Here is a 19,777-nt window from a genome sequence, read left to right as displayed (position 1 = left end):
CTCTATTTGACCAGCCCATAAATGTTATCATTTAACGTTTAACTTAAGGATATTCGGGGTTGACTCTAATAAATCTTGATTCAATTCTTAATGAATACAGTAGAAACATACAATACACCTTATCGCTGAGAACAAACAATTTATTACCTAAAACTAACGTTTTCGGCCCAATTTATGGGCCATCTTCAGGTTACAGCTGTTCGATTCCGATACAAAATCGAACACATTCAAAATTAAACCAAAATAGAACATACGTTTAAATTAAACCAATAGAACAAGCATAGTACAAAATAATAAATAACAAAAATTAAAATAACACGAAAAATGAAAATGAAATTAAAATACAAATAAAATACTGTGACTGGCCGTCAATCTTAAGGAACCATTCGTTTTGCATTAACCCAGAAGCCTACTGAGTGACGGCAGACTCATTATCACGTGTGTTACGTCTTACTATGTATTTCCAGGATGACGGTAACACCGTCGCATCCTTATAATTTAAACATCTGCCAGCCAAACTCGCTCTGTAGATTTCACATTTCTCAGTTATGGACGACAGCGTTGGCGAGTGTACTTTTACAAGAATTTTGGCATTTTCCCATTCTACCACTGAACCATCTGCTTGCGCCATTTTGGATAACGCTGTTGCGCACCTGTTTTTTGTGACATCGTACCGATGCTCCTTTATCCTCACTCCAAGGTTTCTATTAGTGACACCTACGTAGTCCCTATCGATTCCCAACTGGTCATTTTTGTAGGGAATTGCATATACTCCCGCCTGTTCTTTAACACCAATTCTTTCTTTGTCATTTCTAATCAACCTATACACTGTGGGGGCCCTTTTGCATATTAAACTGGCGTTTTTGTGCCTCGCTATTTGCTTCATAATCGGGAAGAGACATTTATTATATGTAAACTTTGTGAAGTTACCCCCAGACTCCGGTTTCTTCTTAGAACTGCTCCTAGGCTTTATGTACGCCGCTATTAAACGTTCTATAGTTCTTGTTCCAAACCCTAACTCCTTTGCTATCTCTTTGATTCTACCCAGCTCATTCATCGTGTCCATTATATTTGAGCAATATAAAAACGCTCTTCTGATTAGGGCCCTAAATGCGGATAATTTATAAACCGTTGGGTCATTGGAACTCGCCGGAATATACATCGGATCATGTGTGGGCTTGATGTACACCTTCGTGCATAAAGCTCCATTCTTAAATTCAATGCCAACGTCCAAGAAGTGTAGCTCTTTGTTACTAACTTGCTCAAGGTTAAGTTTCAAGCCATGTTGGTTAGAGTTCACTTGGTCTAGGAATCGCTGTATCATTGTGACATTGTTCCAAATAATTAGAACATCGTCTATATATTCTTGTAAAAGTACACTCGCCAACGCTGTCGTTCATAACTGAGAAATGTGAAATCTACAGAGCGAGTTTGGCTGGCAGATGTTTAAATTATAAGGATGCGACGGTGTTACCGTCATCCTGGAAATACATAGTAAGACGTAACACACGTGATAATGAGTCTGCCGTCACTCAGTAGGCTTCTGGGTTAATGCAAAACGAATGGTTCCTTAAGATTGACGGCCAGTCACAGTATTTTATTTGTATTTTAATTTCATTTTCATTTTTCGTGTTATTTTAATTTTTGTTATTTATTATTTTGTACTACGCTTGTTCTATTGGTTTAATTTAAACGTATGTTCTATTTTGGTTTAATTTTGAATGTGTTCGATTTTGTATCGGAATCGAACAGCTGTAACCTGAAGATGGCCCATAAATTGGGCCGAAAACGTTAGTTTTAGGTAATAAATTGTTTGTTCTCAGCGATAAGGTGTATTGTATGTTTCTACTGTATTCATTAAGAAGCTGAGTCTGAGCAGAAGATCTTTATTATACGCCAGATGTGTCAAACTCGTTTAAACAACGACTGGTAAGATTCGTTTAGGCCACATCGCATTTACAAATTTTCTTAAAATTATAATTTGAAGTGAGAATGCAGAAATATAGATAGGACAATTAAAACACATTATGTAGTTCGGCCAATTCGACTCAACAATATATAATCGCTATAGTATTGCTTTTATTTAAACATTTATTTTATTCGATGTATATATTTATAAAACTAAAATTAATTGTTTTCGCGGGAAACTTGCCAGCGCTGTCTTCCTCCTACTGGTATTCTAATATCTAGATTCAAAGACCGAGACTATCTTCATTACGGCACATAGATATTTATCAGTTAATCTTGATCTGTAAGCCGTTTTATTTCGGAGCATCGTGTCCGCGGGCTCAAAAAATCACACCGGGGGCCCCCAGTTTTGACACTCCCGCTATAGGACTATCGCTATGGACTATTTAAGGTCACGAGCCATCGACAACGTGTCTCCATTATACTCCCGTGGTAGAAGCCGCGGTGAAGGTTCCACTACGGTAAAACTTCATCTGTGGTGTAGATCTAGTGTCCAAGTTAGCGGGACGTTCAGATTAGAAAGGTGGGCGTCTCTGTAGACACGTACACACCTACGCGCATACCACATTTACAGCACTTATCTTTTGCTAAATACAAACAATGAAAAAAGCATCAGTTTTTAATGTTAACACGAAATTTAATGACCGAAAATGTATGTTAATATAATACTGTACACGTTACATTGTTCAATAAAGTATCGTTAAACCAGTTTTAAGGTATGAGTCGTAATGTCTTGTCTACACAAACATAATATTAATTATGCCAATATGACGTTCCGTAAAAACATACTAATACGCTGCAATTGACTACATCGGTTAAGTTAATATTAACATCTGAAAACCAATCTGTTTTGATTTCGCAATCAATGGAGACATACTTAAAGATATGCAACTGTACAATAAACACGTTTTTTTTATTTTTTGTCCAAAAATTCTCTTATATGGTATTGATGAAGACGGGTCAGTTTGGACTTCCTCGGTTCCTTTTATATTTCTCCTGTAATTTCAAACACTTCACAAGAACAGGTTGACAATGTGCAAACGCGCAACGTTCGAATTGTGTAATGTGTACGAGAGCAGACATAATTTGGTGCTTTCTGTTTCACTACTCCCGGTTTCGTATCACCCGATGCATCATTTCTACACGTTTACGATATAACATTTTTTTAGAATACTCTCCGAATAATTACTGATCTAGTGATAATTCAGAGAGTATTCTCAAAAATCTTGTACCGCGATAGCCCGCATAACTTCTGTCACGCAACTTTCTGTATGTATCGATCGATTGCGCTCGAACAATTACACGGACGTCACGATCTTATTCTCGATCCCCTTTTCCTCGAAATCTCCCCCTTTTACAATAACAATCGTGCCATCCATTCGTCGAGCAAACGCGCTTTACTCTGTCACCGGGTGTCATTTCGTATCTAATTTGGAATAGCCAAGAAGTATGTAACGTAGAAAAGTGCAAAGACGCGACAGTAGCACGAAGAGGTGTGTCCATATTAAGCGGATAGGAATACATTATAACGCTTATACTTTCGTCAGGGGCAAAAAAGCGTCCACGTTAGCGAGGTGGGTAACTTTTGAAGTTTTACTGCGTAATGGAAGATCCCATTAAACTTTGATCTCGTATAAAATCCTACACTTCGGTCTTCAATATGCGTATCGTACGCGGAAATCCTAAGTCAGCGACACGTATCTCTATTAAATTGTTACGAATAGCCTCGAAGGTATTGTGTTTAAAATGGTGCGAAAAATAAAACTGTAAAAAATATATTAAAATAAACGAAGCATATTTCTTTGAAATAAAAAGATCTTTTTATCGTTTTTCGAGCACATTTTAAAATACGTATTTCGAATAAATTTAGAATGAAATGTTTTCAAAAGTATTTTATCGTTAGAATAATTTTTAATTTAAAACATAAAAGAATAAATTGATTCGAATTTTTCCCCGTCATTTTAATTTTCAATAGGATATATTTTAAGGAAAAGGAAAATCGGTTTAAAGAATATTTTAAAAATGAGCATTGGCATTAGTGAGATAGAGGAAAATGTTTCAGAAATTACAGAAATTTCTACGAAATTAACAAACGAGGAATGTAAACTGAAGGATACTTTGAAACAAATAGAAAATAAATTACAGGAGATGAAAGAAGACTCGTTTCTTGTTGAAAAGTTGAAAACGATAGAAGAGGTAAACATCACCCGCTTAATTCATTCACAAATCGTTGATTTTTTCATATTTTGTTTCTTTCCGCCCGTCTGGCACCAAGAGAACCTTTTAATCGCGATTACTGCGGGTTTTGCCAGGTCCACGATGGGGCCCGACTTATCCGAAACACACCGTTCGTGAAATATTCACGAGGAGTTCCTCGTCCAAGTTCGATTCCGAATTCCCCAAATTGGCGGGTTGACGCCTTAATCGTTTCCACAATTCGGCCAAATATACCATTATTATTTTTATACTATCGCTCGAGAGACTTCGTAAGCCTTTATTCAAATGCCGAGTGGATAACAGTGGCCGCGAGTTCGAACCCGATCAACGGATTCTCCGCGTGAAGTTCGTGTTTTCTTCACGTATATCACTAAATAGAGACAATTTCGCAAAGAAAGTCCTCCCTAGAGGCATCTCTACCTTAGCAGATCGCCCATACGTTGCATTAGCTTATTCCATCAATCAACCCAAACTCATTTACTCGCGATCCACACACACACATACAAGTATATAGCACAATTTGCTAAGATTACAAAATACCATAGCATTTACAGCCTGTGATTTCCACGACAGATCATTATTATAAATATTTAGCTTAATTTGAATCACGCGAGTGGACTGATATATTTTATTTGGAAAAATGTCAGAAACCTATGTACAGTACCATAATGTAACATCGACAGTACTCGTCGGGTATATGTTAAGTTTACGTACGTATACCTTAACTTCGCTACACGCTTTAGATACGTCCAAATTCGTAACTTAAATTTCGAGCCATTACGTTCTGCTTAGTAATTTCGAATAACAAACATCTTGATATTACATACAAAGCCATCGTAATTATAACATAATGCCGTAAACCGTAGGAGAAGGTATTTTTTGTAGAGAGAGATAGGCCGAACAATCCGCCATTTTGCTTCCTACCGATACAAAAAGAACTTATTAAATTTATATTTTTTTATATAAAATAGATGAAAAATTAAAAAAACTAAATTAAATAGTTATTAAATTTAGCAATTAAAGATATCGGAGAAGAAGAACGAACAGGAAGAAAGAAAATTATTTTTATCCACAAGACCATATGTTAGGAAGAGAGGATCGGATCTGAAAGAAGCTCGCGATGTCGCCGCAGAAGTGTCAAAACAGTAAGAATTTTTAGATAAAATGTTCGAAGTTTTATGCAGCAAAAGAAAATTAATTATTGATTTTTAGATTAAAGAGAGAAGTAAATAAAAAGGACAAACTCTTACAAACGTATGAGAGATTACAGAATAACGAAACCATCTTAAATGAAGAAATAGAAAGTAAGAAAAATTTAATCGAAGAGTTAGAAAAGAAGAAAGAAAATTTAGAGATTAAATTAGATCAAGTAAGTTGTAAAACATTTTTAAAAATTTATTGGCCAATCGGTTGAAAATCGACAACGATCCGTTTTTCGACGGACCGAGTAGATGGTCTCGGGTTCGTGTCTGACCAAAAGGCCGATCACATAGAGTTTTCTGTTTTCCACCAGTTTCCCGTAGAAAATTCTCCCGGGAGTCAACCATTGGCTGGCAGATCTTCCACACGTCGGTGGCAGTCCCTATCTGCGACGAAGCCATTTAAGGGGTTCAGAATAATTATCATATATCGTGACATATTAATATTAATAGCACATAATTGAATACATTACGAGGCATCAAATAAAATGAAATTTCGTTTATGTCAATTTAATATTAAACATCATAATTTTATTTTCGAGGTAAACCGTAATTTAGAATATCGGTTAGTCTTCTATACTCAAAAGCGGAAGATCGAAGGAAATTTACTTTTTAAAAATTTCCATATTCATTTTGATTGTTCTCTATTTGCTCTTCGATATTTTTCGAAAATAAAACATTATAGCGGTACAAATCATCATTGATGTAATTATTTAGTTTTTTCGCAAATTTGTATGAAATCTTCACCTACTCCGAGTCGTAATTATTCTTTGTAATTTTCAGCCAAAAGTATTATATAAAAATACCAAAAATATCATATGTGACGTCACAAATGACTTACAACAGAGTATACAATGGAGTAACAACGTAGAGAGAGATAGGCTGAGCAATTCACCATTTTGTACCCTACTGCTAAGAAGAAAGCTTCGCAATCATATTTTAGCTGAAAAATTAATTTTACTTATTTATTTATTAGACATAGGCCTATATAAACAAAGTAAGAATGACAGTAGTGTAAAAAATTAATAATATATAAATAAGCTACGCAACAGCTACAGTACATAATAGAAATGAAAAATCTTTACGAACAGACAAAGTTATAGAGCAGAAAATGACAGAATAATTAAAACAATCCGCCATTTTAAAATCTCAAAATGTCGAATTACCGTACTCGTATAGAAATGGAATCGGTAGACCCGAAATCATATAGGCATATATCGCGAGTTGTCGTATATCATCAAAAATACTCGTTTAATTTTTAGTGGAAATGATTAATGGAACCTATCGAAGCGATTCTTATTGACTCACAGAGGCACGCATCAGCCTCTGCGAGTAAGACACAAAAATACACAATTACGTAACGGACGTATAAACAACACCTTAAATACGAAAACAAACACGTAACCAATTGTTTACGTGTTTGTGTACGTACGTACTTTATTCGATAAGCTCGGCACTTCTCGAGGAAATGGATGTCATACCGTCAAAAAAAAAACTGAAACCAGAAATATTCGGCAAAAACAAACTTTAATACGGTGGAACCTCGCTTAACAAGCACAGTTCGGTCCAGAATATTACTCGTAATGCGAAACACTCGTTAAGCGGTTTTAAACCGTCATCATCGGGTCGAATTACAATAACGGCAGTTCTTTCGGATTCAAAATTTCTTCTATCTTCTAATCTTTTTACAGCCTATTGTAATTTAATCCGACAATGGCGGTGGTTTAAAACCATCGAAAACGTTCGTTTAGTTTATTAAAGTTTGCTCTTGCCGAAAATTTTTGGGTTTCGGCGCGTTTATTTTTATTCAATGACCGCAAAAATAAGAATTTATCGAGAATCCTTAAAAGGTATATAAATCGGCAAATAATATAATAAGTTGATATTTTTTAGATACAGATAATTTTACGTAACAAATCCGAAATAGTCGTCGAACAGCGAAGCAAGAACGACATTTTGAATACGAAAGTAGAAGAACAGAAAGAGGAATTAAAGGAACAAAACGATAAATTGCAGCTGGCTACAGATAAATTAAATAATACGAAATGTTCTTTATATTCTGTAACGAGTACCTTAAAAGAAGAAAGAGTAATATAAAAATTTCGAAATTAATTTAAAACGAGAGTCAATACATAATTATTTTTATTTTCTTTTTAATTTTAGAAATTAAACGAAATATCTGTAAAAACACACGATGCATTAGAAAAATCTGCAGATAGATGTAAAGAAGAGAAACGAACACAAATGGAAAATATTGAAAATTTGCAAGAGAATATCGCCAGGAAAAATAACGAATTTAAGGTTGATAATATTTTTATTTCTTTCTTTTTCTGAAGCTGTTTTTAGATTCATTTACAAGTATGTACGGTAGTTTCTTTTTAATACGAAAATTTCAAACCGGACAAACCATTAATTAAAATCCATCAACAATTTGTTAAAAATGAGCGTATTTAGTTATCTTTAATGGGGTTTTTCGTATCCGACGCTTTCCACTCTGTGGCCACTAAGAGAGTCGCGACACCTTTATCGTAGGTACGAACGGGTGGTGAAGGACGACGCTCGACGAATTCGAAGCTCACTAATAGTTGGCCGATAGTAGGTCGCGGGTTCCGACCCGGCCACGGATTTTCTTCGCATTTGTAACACCTAAATACGCATCTATCCTACGCGGATGGCCCACGTGTCGTGTTACCACATACAAACAAACGTATCCGGGACAAACCATTCCGACACGTTCCCGAAGAGCGTCTTTTTTTTAAACTCTTTCCACCCCGCGGGCACTAAGAGGGCCTCTTTGAGCGAGCCCATTACGGGTTCGGCCAGGCCCCCGGTGGAGCGACCGGGTGGTGAGGAACGGGACCCGACATATACAGGACGGACTACCCCCAAAAATTCCTGGAAATTTAACGACCCGTCCGGATCCGAACCCGGCGGTAGGCTGCCATCCGGCCCGGAGACCATCTATAATGGCATGGGATTCGTTATATTCTAGAACTTACCGAAGATGGCTATCGAGCATTCGATGATGGCTATTTAAAAATTGCTTTTAATATCAATAAACTGTTGATGGATTTAAATGACTAGTAGCTTTACACTCTTCTCAAACCGCCGTTAAATAATAATCAAACCCCTCGACATAAAAATCTTTAAAACGCAACTTTTTATTAACTTTCCGAACGTTTTCGGCCATTCGAACGATCTCGCTCGAGATTAAAAATCGAACGAATTCGATTTCTGTAAAACGAAGTTTGTTACGAAACAATGGTTTTTTGCCGGGCGAGAAACAACTAACATCTGGTTTCTCACCTCGCAAAAAAGAAAAAGGAATGCCGTCCGCCAGCGAAATAAAAATGTGCGATTTTTTCCGCGCCCGACATTTTCACATCTCGCTTCTCCGCTAGCCGGGAATCCGACAAGAGTCGTAATAATATCTGCATAAATATCACTACTATTACAGGATTCGAATCTGGATGCGGTCGGTTCTTCCGTAAGGTTACGGATGATCTAAAGCCGAATCCGGCAGCCGTACATGGCGAAAATAACCCGAAATAATTAAAATACCAACAAAAATGCGCACGTAATAACGAAAGTCTACAACTTTGCCTACGGAACGATCGGAACGCCGCGGTTGTCTCTAGAATGAAAACGACGGCATCTTCTAACCGTACGGCCTAGTAACCTCGCCGCCAACGCGTAAGCGGGTATTGGCAACGAGGTTAAAATGTCAGCGTTGCCAGACGATACTTAACTTTTTATTTATTTAAAATTTTTGACTTTCGTCTTCGCTTTTATATCGGGCCGTAAAGACGTAATTTGGACATTTCGAATTTTGTAGAAACGACCGCAATAAAATATTCTACGACGTTCAAAACGAGTGTATAATTAAAGTAACCAACGGGCGTTTTATCACATATTTCGTTAGAAAGAGATCGATCGGCGACGTTCGAATACTACTTTCGAAATAACGTATCGACTCGCCGCCGTTCTATCGATTCCAAGTGGCCACGACGCGACCGACGCTCACCATCTTATTTTCGAAGCTCTTTGTCCCGTAGCTTATTTCTTCGTACGTATCGATACAATAACAACTTAATTAAAGGACAATCGCGTCGCGGGTCGTAAGTCGACGGGCCGATATTTTTTATTCCGTATCTATTCTTTTCTCTAAATCGGACACTTCGGACTCGGGTAAATTTTCCCTTATAATAGCATTCGCTTCGACCGAAGAGGGACATTAAGTCCGAAATGTACATTTTAGAGAGAAAAAAGATATAGAATAAAAAAATATCGACACGCGACGCGATTGTCCTTTAATTAAGTTGCCCGCTTCGTCCACTCCGACTACCGTCGATTTCGCGCCCGGCGGAATCACGCCGCCAACGTATAGTTCGACGACTATACTCGACCGGCCAGAATTTCTACAAAGAAAAACCCCAGTCGTTTTACGACGGCGGGATCGAAAGTTTGCGGCAAAGACGACGAGACGTAATTAATATTAACGACGAGTAAGGCCAACCTAACTTACCGGACTAAATTACTAAATTTGGGCTTTATAACCGGATATATTATTTATAGCACCCTAACGTCGTTTACAGTCGATTTATAAAACGAAATTAGTAGTTAGGTTTGATTTTTTTTAATTAAGACAAAGGATTACGACCTATTACGATGGAAAGAGCAAATTGACAAGCGAACGAAAAGCATGGTTATGTTAGAAAGAGAGTTGGTAAAATTAGAAAAGTCGAAAGAGGCGATCGAGAAAATACAAGAAAAAAAGAAAAATACGATGGCCAGTTTACAAAAGGGTAAATCTTTACCGACGCGATTTCTCGATATAATATTTTACAGAATTTTAACAAAATTTGACAGATATTTCAAATTACAAGAAAAAGTGTGGGGAATATCAGAATAACATTTATTGGCTTAACAGACAGCAAATGGCTACGGACGACGTGAGTATTTTTTGGAGAAAAATCTTAACTTTTATACGTTTTATTCCGAGTTAATGGAATATTTGCAGGAAGTGCAAAATGCAAAATCGGCCAAGAAAAGAGTATCGACGTTAGTCAAAATGAATCGGCAGAAAGAAGAGGCGTTAGAGAATAGACTGAAACAAATTAGAGCGGAAACGCGAAAATTCGCTACGTCCCTAATAAGTTCGGAAAAAATTAAAAATTCCTTTAGTAACGAATACGTAATTTTAATTAACGAGGTAAGCTCGATTTTATTAAGTAGCGTTAAGCAGAAAAATCAAATCCGATATTTGTTTAGATCGAAAGTACGACCGAAATCCTATCGCCGTTCAATTATTAAAATGCTAAGTTATCTCGTGTCGAAAATAAATTAAAGATGGGCAACGAAACGGCAGTTGCCGATCTTCTCCTTCGGAATATTCTAAACGAAATTTCTTTATATCTAACGATTAAATTTACCGCCGGATAACGGCGTAACGACCCGTCTCTATACAAATTATTTAGCGTATTAATAATTAATTGGCCAAATTATAGCCCGGTAAGATTTCCGTCGAGTAAAAAAATAAATAGAAAACAAAATATACAGTTTGCTTAAACGGTTTACCGATACTTTCTATTTAAAGCGATTCGTGGTTTAATATAGCTTTATTATTACGGAATAATTAAATATTACCATAATTTTTGGATAATTCCTAGCCCCGTATAAGTGTAATCGTCCGTGGCGGCGATCGATTACACTTATACGGGTACTTACATATTACTTATAAGTGTAATCGTTCGGATAGGAATCCGGATCGGAATCCTATCCGAACCCGAAGACGTACGAATAGTCTTCGATACGGATTTCTTTCGTCTCGGAGTCCGCTTCTATTTTCCAGGGAGAAATTCGTCGTACATTGGCTAAACCGAGTGTATAGCCTAGTTTGTGTCGAAATCGTGATTTAATAATCTACTTTCGGGTTTCTCGACCGGGTCGGATATCGAGGATTACCCCGAAGAACTCGGCTTCTATCGTACTATTTTACACGCCATTTTTTGCACTTTTCCGGGAAATCGAACATATTTTTACACCCGCGTAAAATCTTTTAATTAGTCTCGGAAGAGGGGGACCTAATTCTCGCACCCGGTGAAATCGGGTAAGAACTGTTATAATGTAATAATCTTAATTATCGCTATCGTTACTTTCTGCCCGAGCGATCCGCTAGTATTGTATAATACATAGTATATAATATCGAAGGGGAAGTGGACGAAAAACATTTTCTTAAAAGGGATCCGACGGTTGTCTAACTTTTGTCGTCGTCGGATCCCGGTGTACCGAATAGTTTTTTAAGGGTCGATTTACACGCGACGGTGACCGTTCGATGCACGAACATCGATAAATGTCACGCGTAGCCGAATTCGACTCGTTACATTTCTAACGATATTTAACAATTATTTGGAGCCAGAGTTTCGTTCCTCGCATTTATCCGTAAGAACATATCTCTAGTAATCCCCAGTCGTAATTGAAAAACTCGAGACTGGCCAAATTTTACGAAAAATCTTTTTCTAAATTTTTTTTAAAAGCGTTTTACGAAGAATTCGATCGTATAGAAAATAACTTTTATGTTTTAACCGGCCTTTCCCAATTTCCGAAGCCGAGAACTGTGGCCGCGAATGATTATTTTTATACATTTATAAATGGCGCGAAAGATTTAAAATTTATTAATAATTAGTTTTTCCAGGAGAAAGCGGTTCAAAACGAATTAAAGGTACTGGAAAGGAAATTATCGGTTTGCGCGGATACGTTAAAAAATAAAGAATCTAAAAAGAACGAGTTAAAAGAAACACTCGAAAAATGCGAAAACGAGAAAAACAAACAAATGCATTTATACGAAAACTCTCAGGTTTGAAAAGAAATGCGTATTCGATTCGTTGCCCGAACGACAAATATTCGATATTAATATAAGACGAAACGGCACTCGTTTACAGTTTACGGCGAGAAGAACCGAAGCTAAATTAAGAACATTGACAAACAATAAAAATATCTCGAAAAGAAAACTGGATATTCAGAAAATTAAGCTAAAACAGAGAAAGCTGCTGTTGGAAAAATTTAAAAACGACTTAAAAATACAAGAGTCCGAACTTAAAAAGCAATTCGAAATTGCCGAAAATAATAATAGTAATATAAAGACATATATACATTTGATAAACGAAGTACAGAGAGAAGCGAAGAGAATTAACGAGAATATAATAGAAGAAAAAACCATTTTGGAAAAAGTGAGTTAAACTTTTCGATATATTTTTAACGGTTACGATAAAGAAAATCCCCCGGTGCCAAAAAAGTCGGGCGCTGCCCGTTAAAGCGTTATCCCGTCGGCGGTACGATACCGACATTTCATTTTTACTTATAAGAAATATAAATTCTATTTTTCGTTCCAAGTAATAAGAATATTAGTAGAAAAAATACGATCGTCATCATTCGATACAAACGAAGTTTTCTAAGAACGTCGCATTTTATTCCCGCCACGGCCGGAGTAAAAATTATACCGTTCCTCTTCGTTATACAAATATTTGGATGCTTATATCGACGAGGTAAATAATTTTCCCGTCGTCTTCGCATCGTTCAAAGTTAACCATAACGGAAGAATTAGCGACGTACGGTAAGAAATTATACGATTCGTTCCGACAACGCGCGGAAAGTACGAAAGAAATTTATATAGAAAAAAGAATTTATTAACGTCGGAAACTTGATCGAATCGATCGATACGTCTTTTAGACACCCCAGTACTCGTATAATTGTCGGATCTTTATAACGCGGAAAAACTACCGGGGCGAGGAACATTATTTGTAAAATTTACGTGAAATCGCTTAAGAAAATTCTACGGCGTTGTTCTATACATTTCGAGAAAAAAAAAATATTACATTTATGTACGGTTTACCCGATTCCGCGCAACGACGGGACGATAGTAATCGACGATTCGATTCGCCAACGGTCTCGAAAACTGCATTTTTGTTTACGACCGAGTGGGTAAAACCGCCGAACGCCGGTAGTCGGCTCGCGCCTCGACGACGGACCGGCCGCGCGGAGTTTTCCGGATCTTCGTAACGTTAGTAACGTCTAATTAGGTGCCAGTTTTCCACAAAAACTTCCCGCTAGGCATCGACAGATATAAACGACGAAATTTTGAAAAATGTAAATTTTATACCCGAGAAAGTAACCGAACGATGCGGTCGGACTTTCTCGGAATGCCGATAAGTAGCGAGAGCGTTAGATTTATTTCCGAAGAAGAATCGGTCTCGTTTCGTCGTAAGAACGAGTCCGCCTATTTACTTATGGAAAGTGGGCAATCGGACCGAGCGAAGCCATCGTTCCCGCAAATTGTTTCGGCATATCCAGTCGTAATAACAATTACGTTATCGGGATCGAAGAAATTAGACGACTCGTGTATTTTGATACGATATAATAATAATAATTTGCCTAATTTATATCAATAAATTTAAAATGAAAATTAATTTCTTACTATATAAATCGCGTTATTTCTCGATTAATGTCGGATAAATCTGGAATAACAAAATTCTGTAAAAGATCCCTCGATGGTTTTCGGAGAAAACTTACTTCGAAAGAACGTATAAATTTTTTTCTAGAAATAAACAAAAAATGTCTACTCCGACTAGGGGAAAAATAATTGCTAAATTTTATTCTCGCCGGGAAAAAATTGTTCGTTTATCGTAGCCGTAAGATATGCCGATTCGAATCAATTTTACAGAAAGGTTCTTCGAACGTAAGAGATTCTAAATCGAGTTTTACCGAATTTTCGAGCATTAGAAGACTTATACGGAAAAAATATAATTTTCCTTATATCGCTTTCTCCATTTCTATTATTAAAAGTTTATCTAAGTCGGCGACACGCGTGGAATATCGTTTGGTCATTATACGTTTTACTTTTAATTTTTTTATTTCTATAGATACTTCGATAACGTTATCGTCGCCGCAATACAGATATTTAGAATTATGTAAAAGAAAAAAAATTAATTACTTAATTAATACATAGTGTTTGTAGTAAAACACCCGCGCATAAAACGGGCTCGAAATAATGCAACGTCCTTAAAATTACCACAAAATAATATATACGAACGTATATTCTTTAAAATAAATAATAAGGTAACGATAACGTTACGCGATAAAAGTTTTATAAAATGCGATTGCATTAAATATTTAAAAAATAGCCGGAAAAGTTTTCCAAACGGGCCGCGGAATACGGCATTTTTACTAATAATGCCAATATAATTTAATCGAACGAATTAAAATGACTATTTACAGATTTATCGATCGAAATGCCAAATAACTGCTTCGAAATCTTCATTATAGCTATTATAGAGGAAATAGTGGAGTGTTAAAATATAATTTTGACGGGGACCCGCGACTGTACAAATAATAATAGTATTTTTTTTTTTGGTGGCATAATTACATCGCTCGAAACGACATTCTACTATTTTAGATATTAATCTCTGGTAATTATTTTTTCCTCCAGCCTTAGCAATTCGGCCGTCGTCGAGTCGACTCTCTTTAGTTACATTCGCTCGTCGATCTCGAAGTGGCAGCTTTTACCAAATTCCGATATATAATCTTTTTTAATTAATATTTCTTCTTAAAACCTTCTCGGTTATTAACGCGAGTTGTACTGGAAAATGATCCCGGGTATCCTCGTCCGGTACTGTTAGGGTCCGACGACGATCGAGTAAGGACTCGGAACGTATAATAAAATCTACGATCGATTTTCTATTTTGAGATATAAATGTGTATTCTGCTGGAACATCTCCTATCGTTCTACCATTTAGTATAATAAGTTGGTTTTCGCCAACAAATTCTAGTAGAGTTTAAAGTTTTATCTTTAGACCGTCTATTGTTAAATATATTTTCGTAGTTTAGATATAGCTTCGCGCCCAACGTCTCGCCGATTCGAGAATCGAAGTCTCCTCCGAACAACCGGGATCGTGTCAAAAATGCCCATCTATCGATAGAGCGTCGGATTCCGACGAATATCGGTTTCTTTTTAACCGAAGGAGGGAGATACGTAACAATGACTCCTAGATAAGATTGGTTCCGAGCGGTTTCGAGTCGATTATTTACTCTTATTATCACTAATATATAGTACATCGTTATATTTTGATATATAATTTCACCAAAATTTCTCTTTATAATAAGAAGTATGCCTCCCGAAGGGCGCCCAAATTTGCTTATACGACGAGCATCGCCGTATACCGAAACGTTATCTCGTCGTAGATAGTTTTTGTCCGTTAAATTCAAATTTTCTCTCCGGGTTTCGGTCGAGCCAGTAATTGTATTAGCCGGTATAAAATTTTTTGTCGATAATGTTTGAATTCTCCCTTTCGGGTCCCGACAGTTCCAAAAACTAATCGGAAGGTTATTTAGTCTCGTATCAGACTTAATTTTATTATTTTGAATATAACTATATCTATCTAAGGAACATTTCTTTTCAATATTACTACCGTTATTATTATCGGTTGGTTTATTTTCCCGTATATCGGGCAATACGGTTGTCGTCGTTACCGCTTTCTTTGTGAAAATTTGGTAGTTTGCTCCGAAAAAGAATCGATTTTTATAAATTCATTAGTGTTAATGTCGAGCGCGAGTACCGGATCATCTTTTATAAAGTAATCGTCCCCGATTATCACTCCGGCGTTAGTTGAGAATTTCGATTTAATTTTATCGAGTAGTTGTTTCCTTCTAGTTCTAGATCTCGAACATAAATCTGTTCTAATGACAGTTTTATCCACCTCGTTGTCCGGAATCTTTTAAGAATTGAATTTCTATCTTCCACCGACTCTGTTATTAATTTTATCATTTGATTATCCGAACTTCTCTTTTCTAATTGAATTAAACCTTCTATTTCAATGTCTTTTAGGTCGAGATCTACGTTAATAAATTTTTTAAGCTTTCGCGGCTTATCGTCGGATTTAAATGGGAAATTAATAATAACGAGATTTCTTTTGGTGTTTTCGTCGTACAATTTATCCGATTCAAACTCGAACGTACCTTTTAGGTTAACGCGGGGTTTTGTTCTATCTTCGCATGGCCGAATTTTCTGTACAATGGTTGTTATTTCTTTTTTCATTTTCATATTATCCTCTCGAACACGACTAATATCGTGTCTAATCGAATGAATTTCTCGACTTAATAGTTCAAACTTCTCTCGAATTAGATTACGGATCGATTTTAACGAGTATCTCGAGTCGCTATCACTGGTCCGATCGAGACGTTCCGATGTTTCGAAATAATCCTCAATTCCAGATTTACTCGTAACGCTTCTGTTATTTCCGATTTGTTCCTCCGAAGTACATTCTTCGCCAATAAGATCGACTAGCTGGCTCGTTTCTCGAGAATTCCTTCCTAGGTCTTCCACGCCCTCTTCCTCGCATATCGGTTTGGCTTATTTTTACCGGAGAATGTCGGAGAGGGCCGGGATTAGTTTCGATTCCAGCCATCGCTAACAGCGACGATAGCCGAGTCATTATTAAACTTCGAATACTCGAAATTATTAAATAAGCCGATGTTACGCCAACGAGGTCGACGAAAAAAGTCGCCGACACCGACGATGGCCGGGAGCGCCGCCCAAATAATAATAGTAAAAATTTTACATCCAACTTTTATAGAGAAATCTTTTCTAGAATTAGCCGAACGAAACGATAAAGCATTTCACAAATGTATTAAAATATTAGAAAATAATTAATGTTATTAATCAATACTGTAATTTATAGTTTTGTATATTCGTGGCGAAAATAAAATGATCGAAAATAATTTTTGTATATTTATTTTCTTCTTCTTATAGAATTAAAAACCTTAGTCAACTTACGCCGGTCGATTGGAAAAATTTTCTCCCCGACCAGCGGATGAAAATACTACCGTTCGATTGCGTAGAAATGCTATAAAATTAATTATGTATTCTTATAAGTAAAACTGAAATACACTCCAAAGTGTATCGTGCCGCTACTACTTCCGTCAAATTCATCTGTTTTTCCCGTCATCTTTTTGTACCGCAGAAAATAAGATCGTCGTTTTTAACCACACGGGCCGGGTGGTCTCGGCCATCCAGCCAGAATCGACCTACTCGTAAAGCATTTAATTCCGGTAGAGCACGTAGCCTACCGTGTACTGTACTCGCGCCCGGAGTTAATCGATGGGTTAAAACGTAAAATAAGATACAGTCAAACCTGTTTTTATGCGGTCTTTTTTTGTGCGATTTTTTTAGGCAATTTTTTATTTGTGCGGTATAGTCGGCGACTAGTCTCGTGCGATTCGTCATGTCTCACGTTGACTTATTACAGCTAAATAAACTTATTACAGTAATATTATTGCACGAATACGCGAAAAATGAAATAATTTATTTTTTAAGTCGACAAAACACCACCTGGACAAAATTACGTAAAACAGACGATCGACGAGACGATGCGGTCGAGCGCTGACATCTGTTGTCATTAAATTCTATTTCGTACGGTTTTGAGTTATTTTCTATGTGAGACCTTTTTTATGCGGTCCCTATTGACAGCATATAAAAATATTTTTTAATTGTGTCGCGAAAACTATTTTTTATAGCCACTCGTGAAGTTTCGTGCGATTTTTTTATGCGGTCCCTATCCACCGCATAAAAACAGGTTTGACTGTACAGTAGAGAGTCGTTAATCGGAATCAATTAGGGACTGGGCGTTGTATCCAAAGCAATTGGGGACTCGGGTTGTTCGGATAACCGATTATGTACGAAAAAATATATTAACCTGTCCCATGTTGAAATTTTTCTCCGTTGCGTGTCGCTTCGCGTTGAATTTTCGTCGATTTTAAGCCTAACAAAAATTTTTATAATAATAATCGAGGCTGTCGTATCGTTAAAAATTATTTCTTCATTTTGTACAAACAAAATAAATATATCGAAGAATATAAAAACACGAAAATTATACTTTAGAAGTAAATCTAGTATCAAAAACGTTCGATTCGGCACGACACGGTCCGACTGAAAATCGTTCCGATTACCGGGGTTCCGATTAACGCCTCTCTACTGTATTACTAAATACTAGTATAGGCACGACCTATATGGTTTGATATCCTATATATGTACAGTCACTACGAGTTTATTTTATTTATATATATAGGAAAGAAGAGTTTTTAAGAAAGCCACTGCTAAATTGAATTTGTTGGAGAATAAACTTAAAAACTGTAAAGAAGAAACAATTACGCAATCAAAATCGTTGGAGTATATTAAAAGAGAAAAATGCAAACATCAAGAAGGTATTCGCGGCTTAAAATGCGATTTGGATCAAGCAGTCGTTAAATCTAATTATTTCGACGAAAAAAAATTCGATATCCATAAACTTAGAACAAAAATTAAAGATTATAACGTAAATTTAATCAAAGATACTTTGCAATATTTATCCTTAAAGAATCACATCTTAGATCCATTAAATACGAATAAATGGAGAATAATACAGGTAATATTCTTTTCTTTCATTTTTATAGAATACTAGGAAAATCGATTATTTTACTCGAAAACTTTTTATACTTTATCGCGGGATGCGCTGTACGTACGGGAATGCCATTCTTCCGTTCTCGACCAGCTATCGGCGGTCGAGTCGACGGCCGGTAGCCGGTGGTGGGCTCGTACCCGATTAAAGGGATAGGGGGGGTACTCGAGTCGTATAACGTCTAAATACAGGCTACTTTTCCGTTAAAAGTCCTCCCGAGAAGTACCCTTCTTTGACAAATGGCCCGCGTGTGGCGTCGCCTTAATCCATCGATCCCATCCAAACCGATCCACCCGCGCCGATCGCGGATGGGGCCCACTCGTTGCCGGCTTAATTGTTGCGGCGTACAATGTTCCGGTGGTGGTTAATCGATCGATCTCTTTTTCATTAAATATTCCAATTTAATTTTATTCGATTAAAAAATCGACATAAATATTTTCAGAGCGAAATTGACGATATAAACGAATTAATGCGAGAAAATAAATTAATTCTCGAAAATCACGTCTGTTTAAAAAATCAAATTCTCGACAAAACGTTAAAAGGCGAAGAGAAGAATTCGACTATCGAAAAAGTAAAAGATAAATTCTCTAGTGACACGGAGTCTGCCGAAGTATTTAACCAGTGTCGGGCCGTTGAAAACTTGCTGAAAAAACTGACCGGTCAAATAATGGTTTGACAAATTTGAATTTTCAAATTTTCGTTTAATATTAAATTAAACACTTTTAATCAAATTTTAGGCAATTTCGGTCCAAATGAATGTTTATTATAGTTTAATACATCGCGAGAAAGAAATTAAAATAAAATTAAGCCAAGAATTGAAAAAAGAACAAAATAAATTTCACCCTAAAATTTAAGTAAGTTTCTTTAAATAATCAATCGATATACGGGGGGCAACGAAAACGAAAC

The 19,777-nt window shown here is 36.5% G+C and overlaps 2 protein-coding genes across 2 annotated transcripts; one reads left to right on the top strand and one right to left on the bottom strand.

The window, feature by feature from the left end:
- Positions 1–409: 409 nt before the first annotated feature.
- LOC136974485 (uncharacterized) lies at positions 410–1,324 on the bottom strand. The gene has a single exon (XM_067269395.1). It carries the CDS (start codon positions 1,322–1,324, stop codon positions 410–412), a length of 915 nt encoding a protein of 304 aa, XP_067125496.1.
- Positions 1,325–3,930: 2,606 nt separating this feature from the next.
- LOC136974484 (cilia- and flagella-associated protein 58-like) lies at positions 3,931–19,547 on the top strand. The gene is made up of 12 exons (XM_067269394.1): positions 3,931–4,164; positions 5,200–5,330; positions 5,398–5,554; positions 7,278–7,472; positions 7,548–7,685; positions 10,030–10,189; positions 10,254–10,336; positions 10,405–10,596; positions 12,079–12,240; positions 12,326–12,613; positions 18,503–18,838; positions 19,314–19,547. The coding sequence occupies exons 1-12, from the start codon at positions 3,991–3,993 to the stop codon at positions 19,545–19,547; spliced, it is 2,250 nt and encodes a 749-aa protein (XP_067125495.1). The 5' UTR covers positions 3,931–3,990.
- Positions 19,548–19,777: the final 230 nt, after the last annotated feature.

Source organism: Centruroides vittatus, unplaced genomic scaffold, assembly GCF_030686945.1.
Source record: "Centruroides vittatus isolate TY-2023 unplaced genomic scaffold, ASM3068694v2 contig_349, whole genome shotgun sequence".
NCBI lineage: Eukaryota > Metazoa > Arthropoda > Arachnida > Scorpiones > Buthidae > Centruroides > Centruroides vittatus.
Note: the sequence above shows the minus strand (reverse complement) of the source record. Positions and strands in the feature narration are given on the sequence as shown.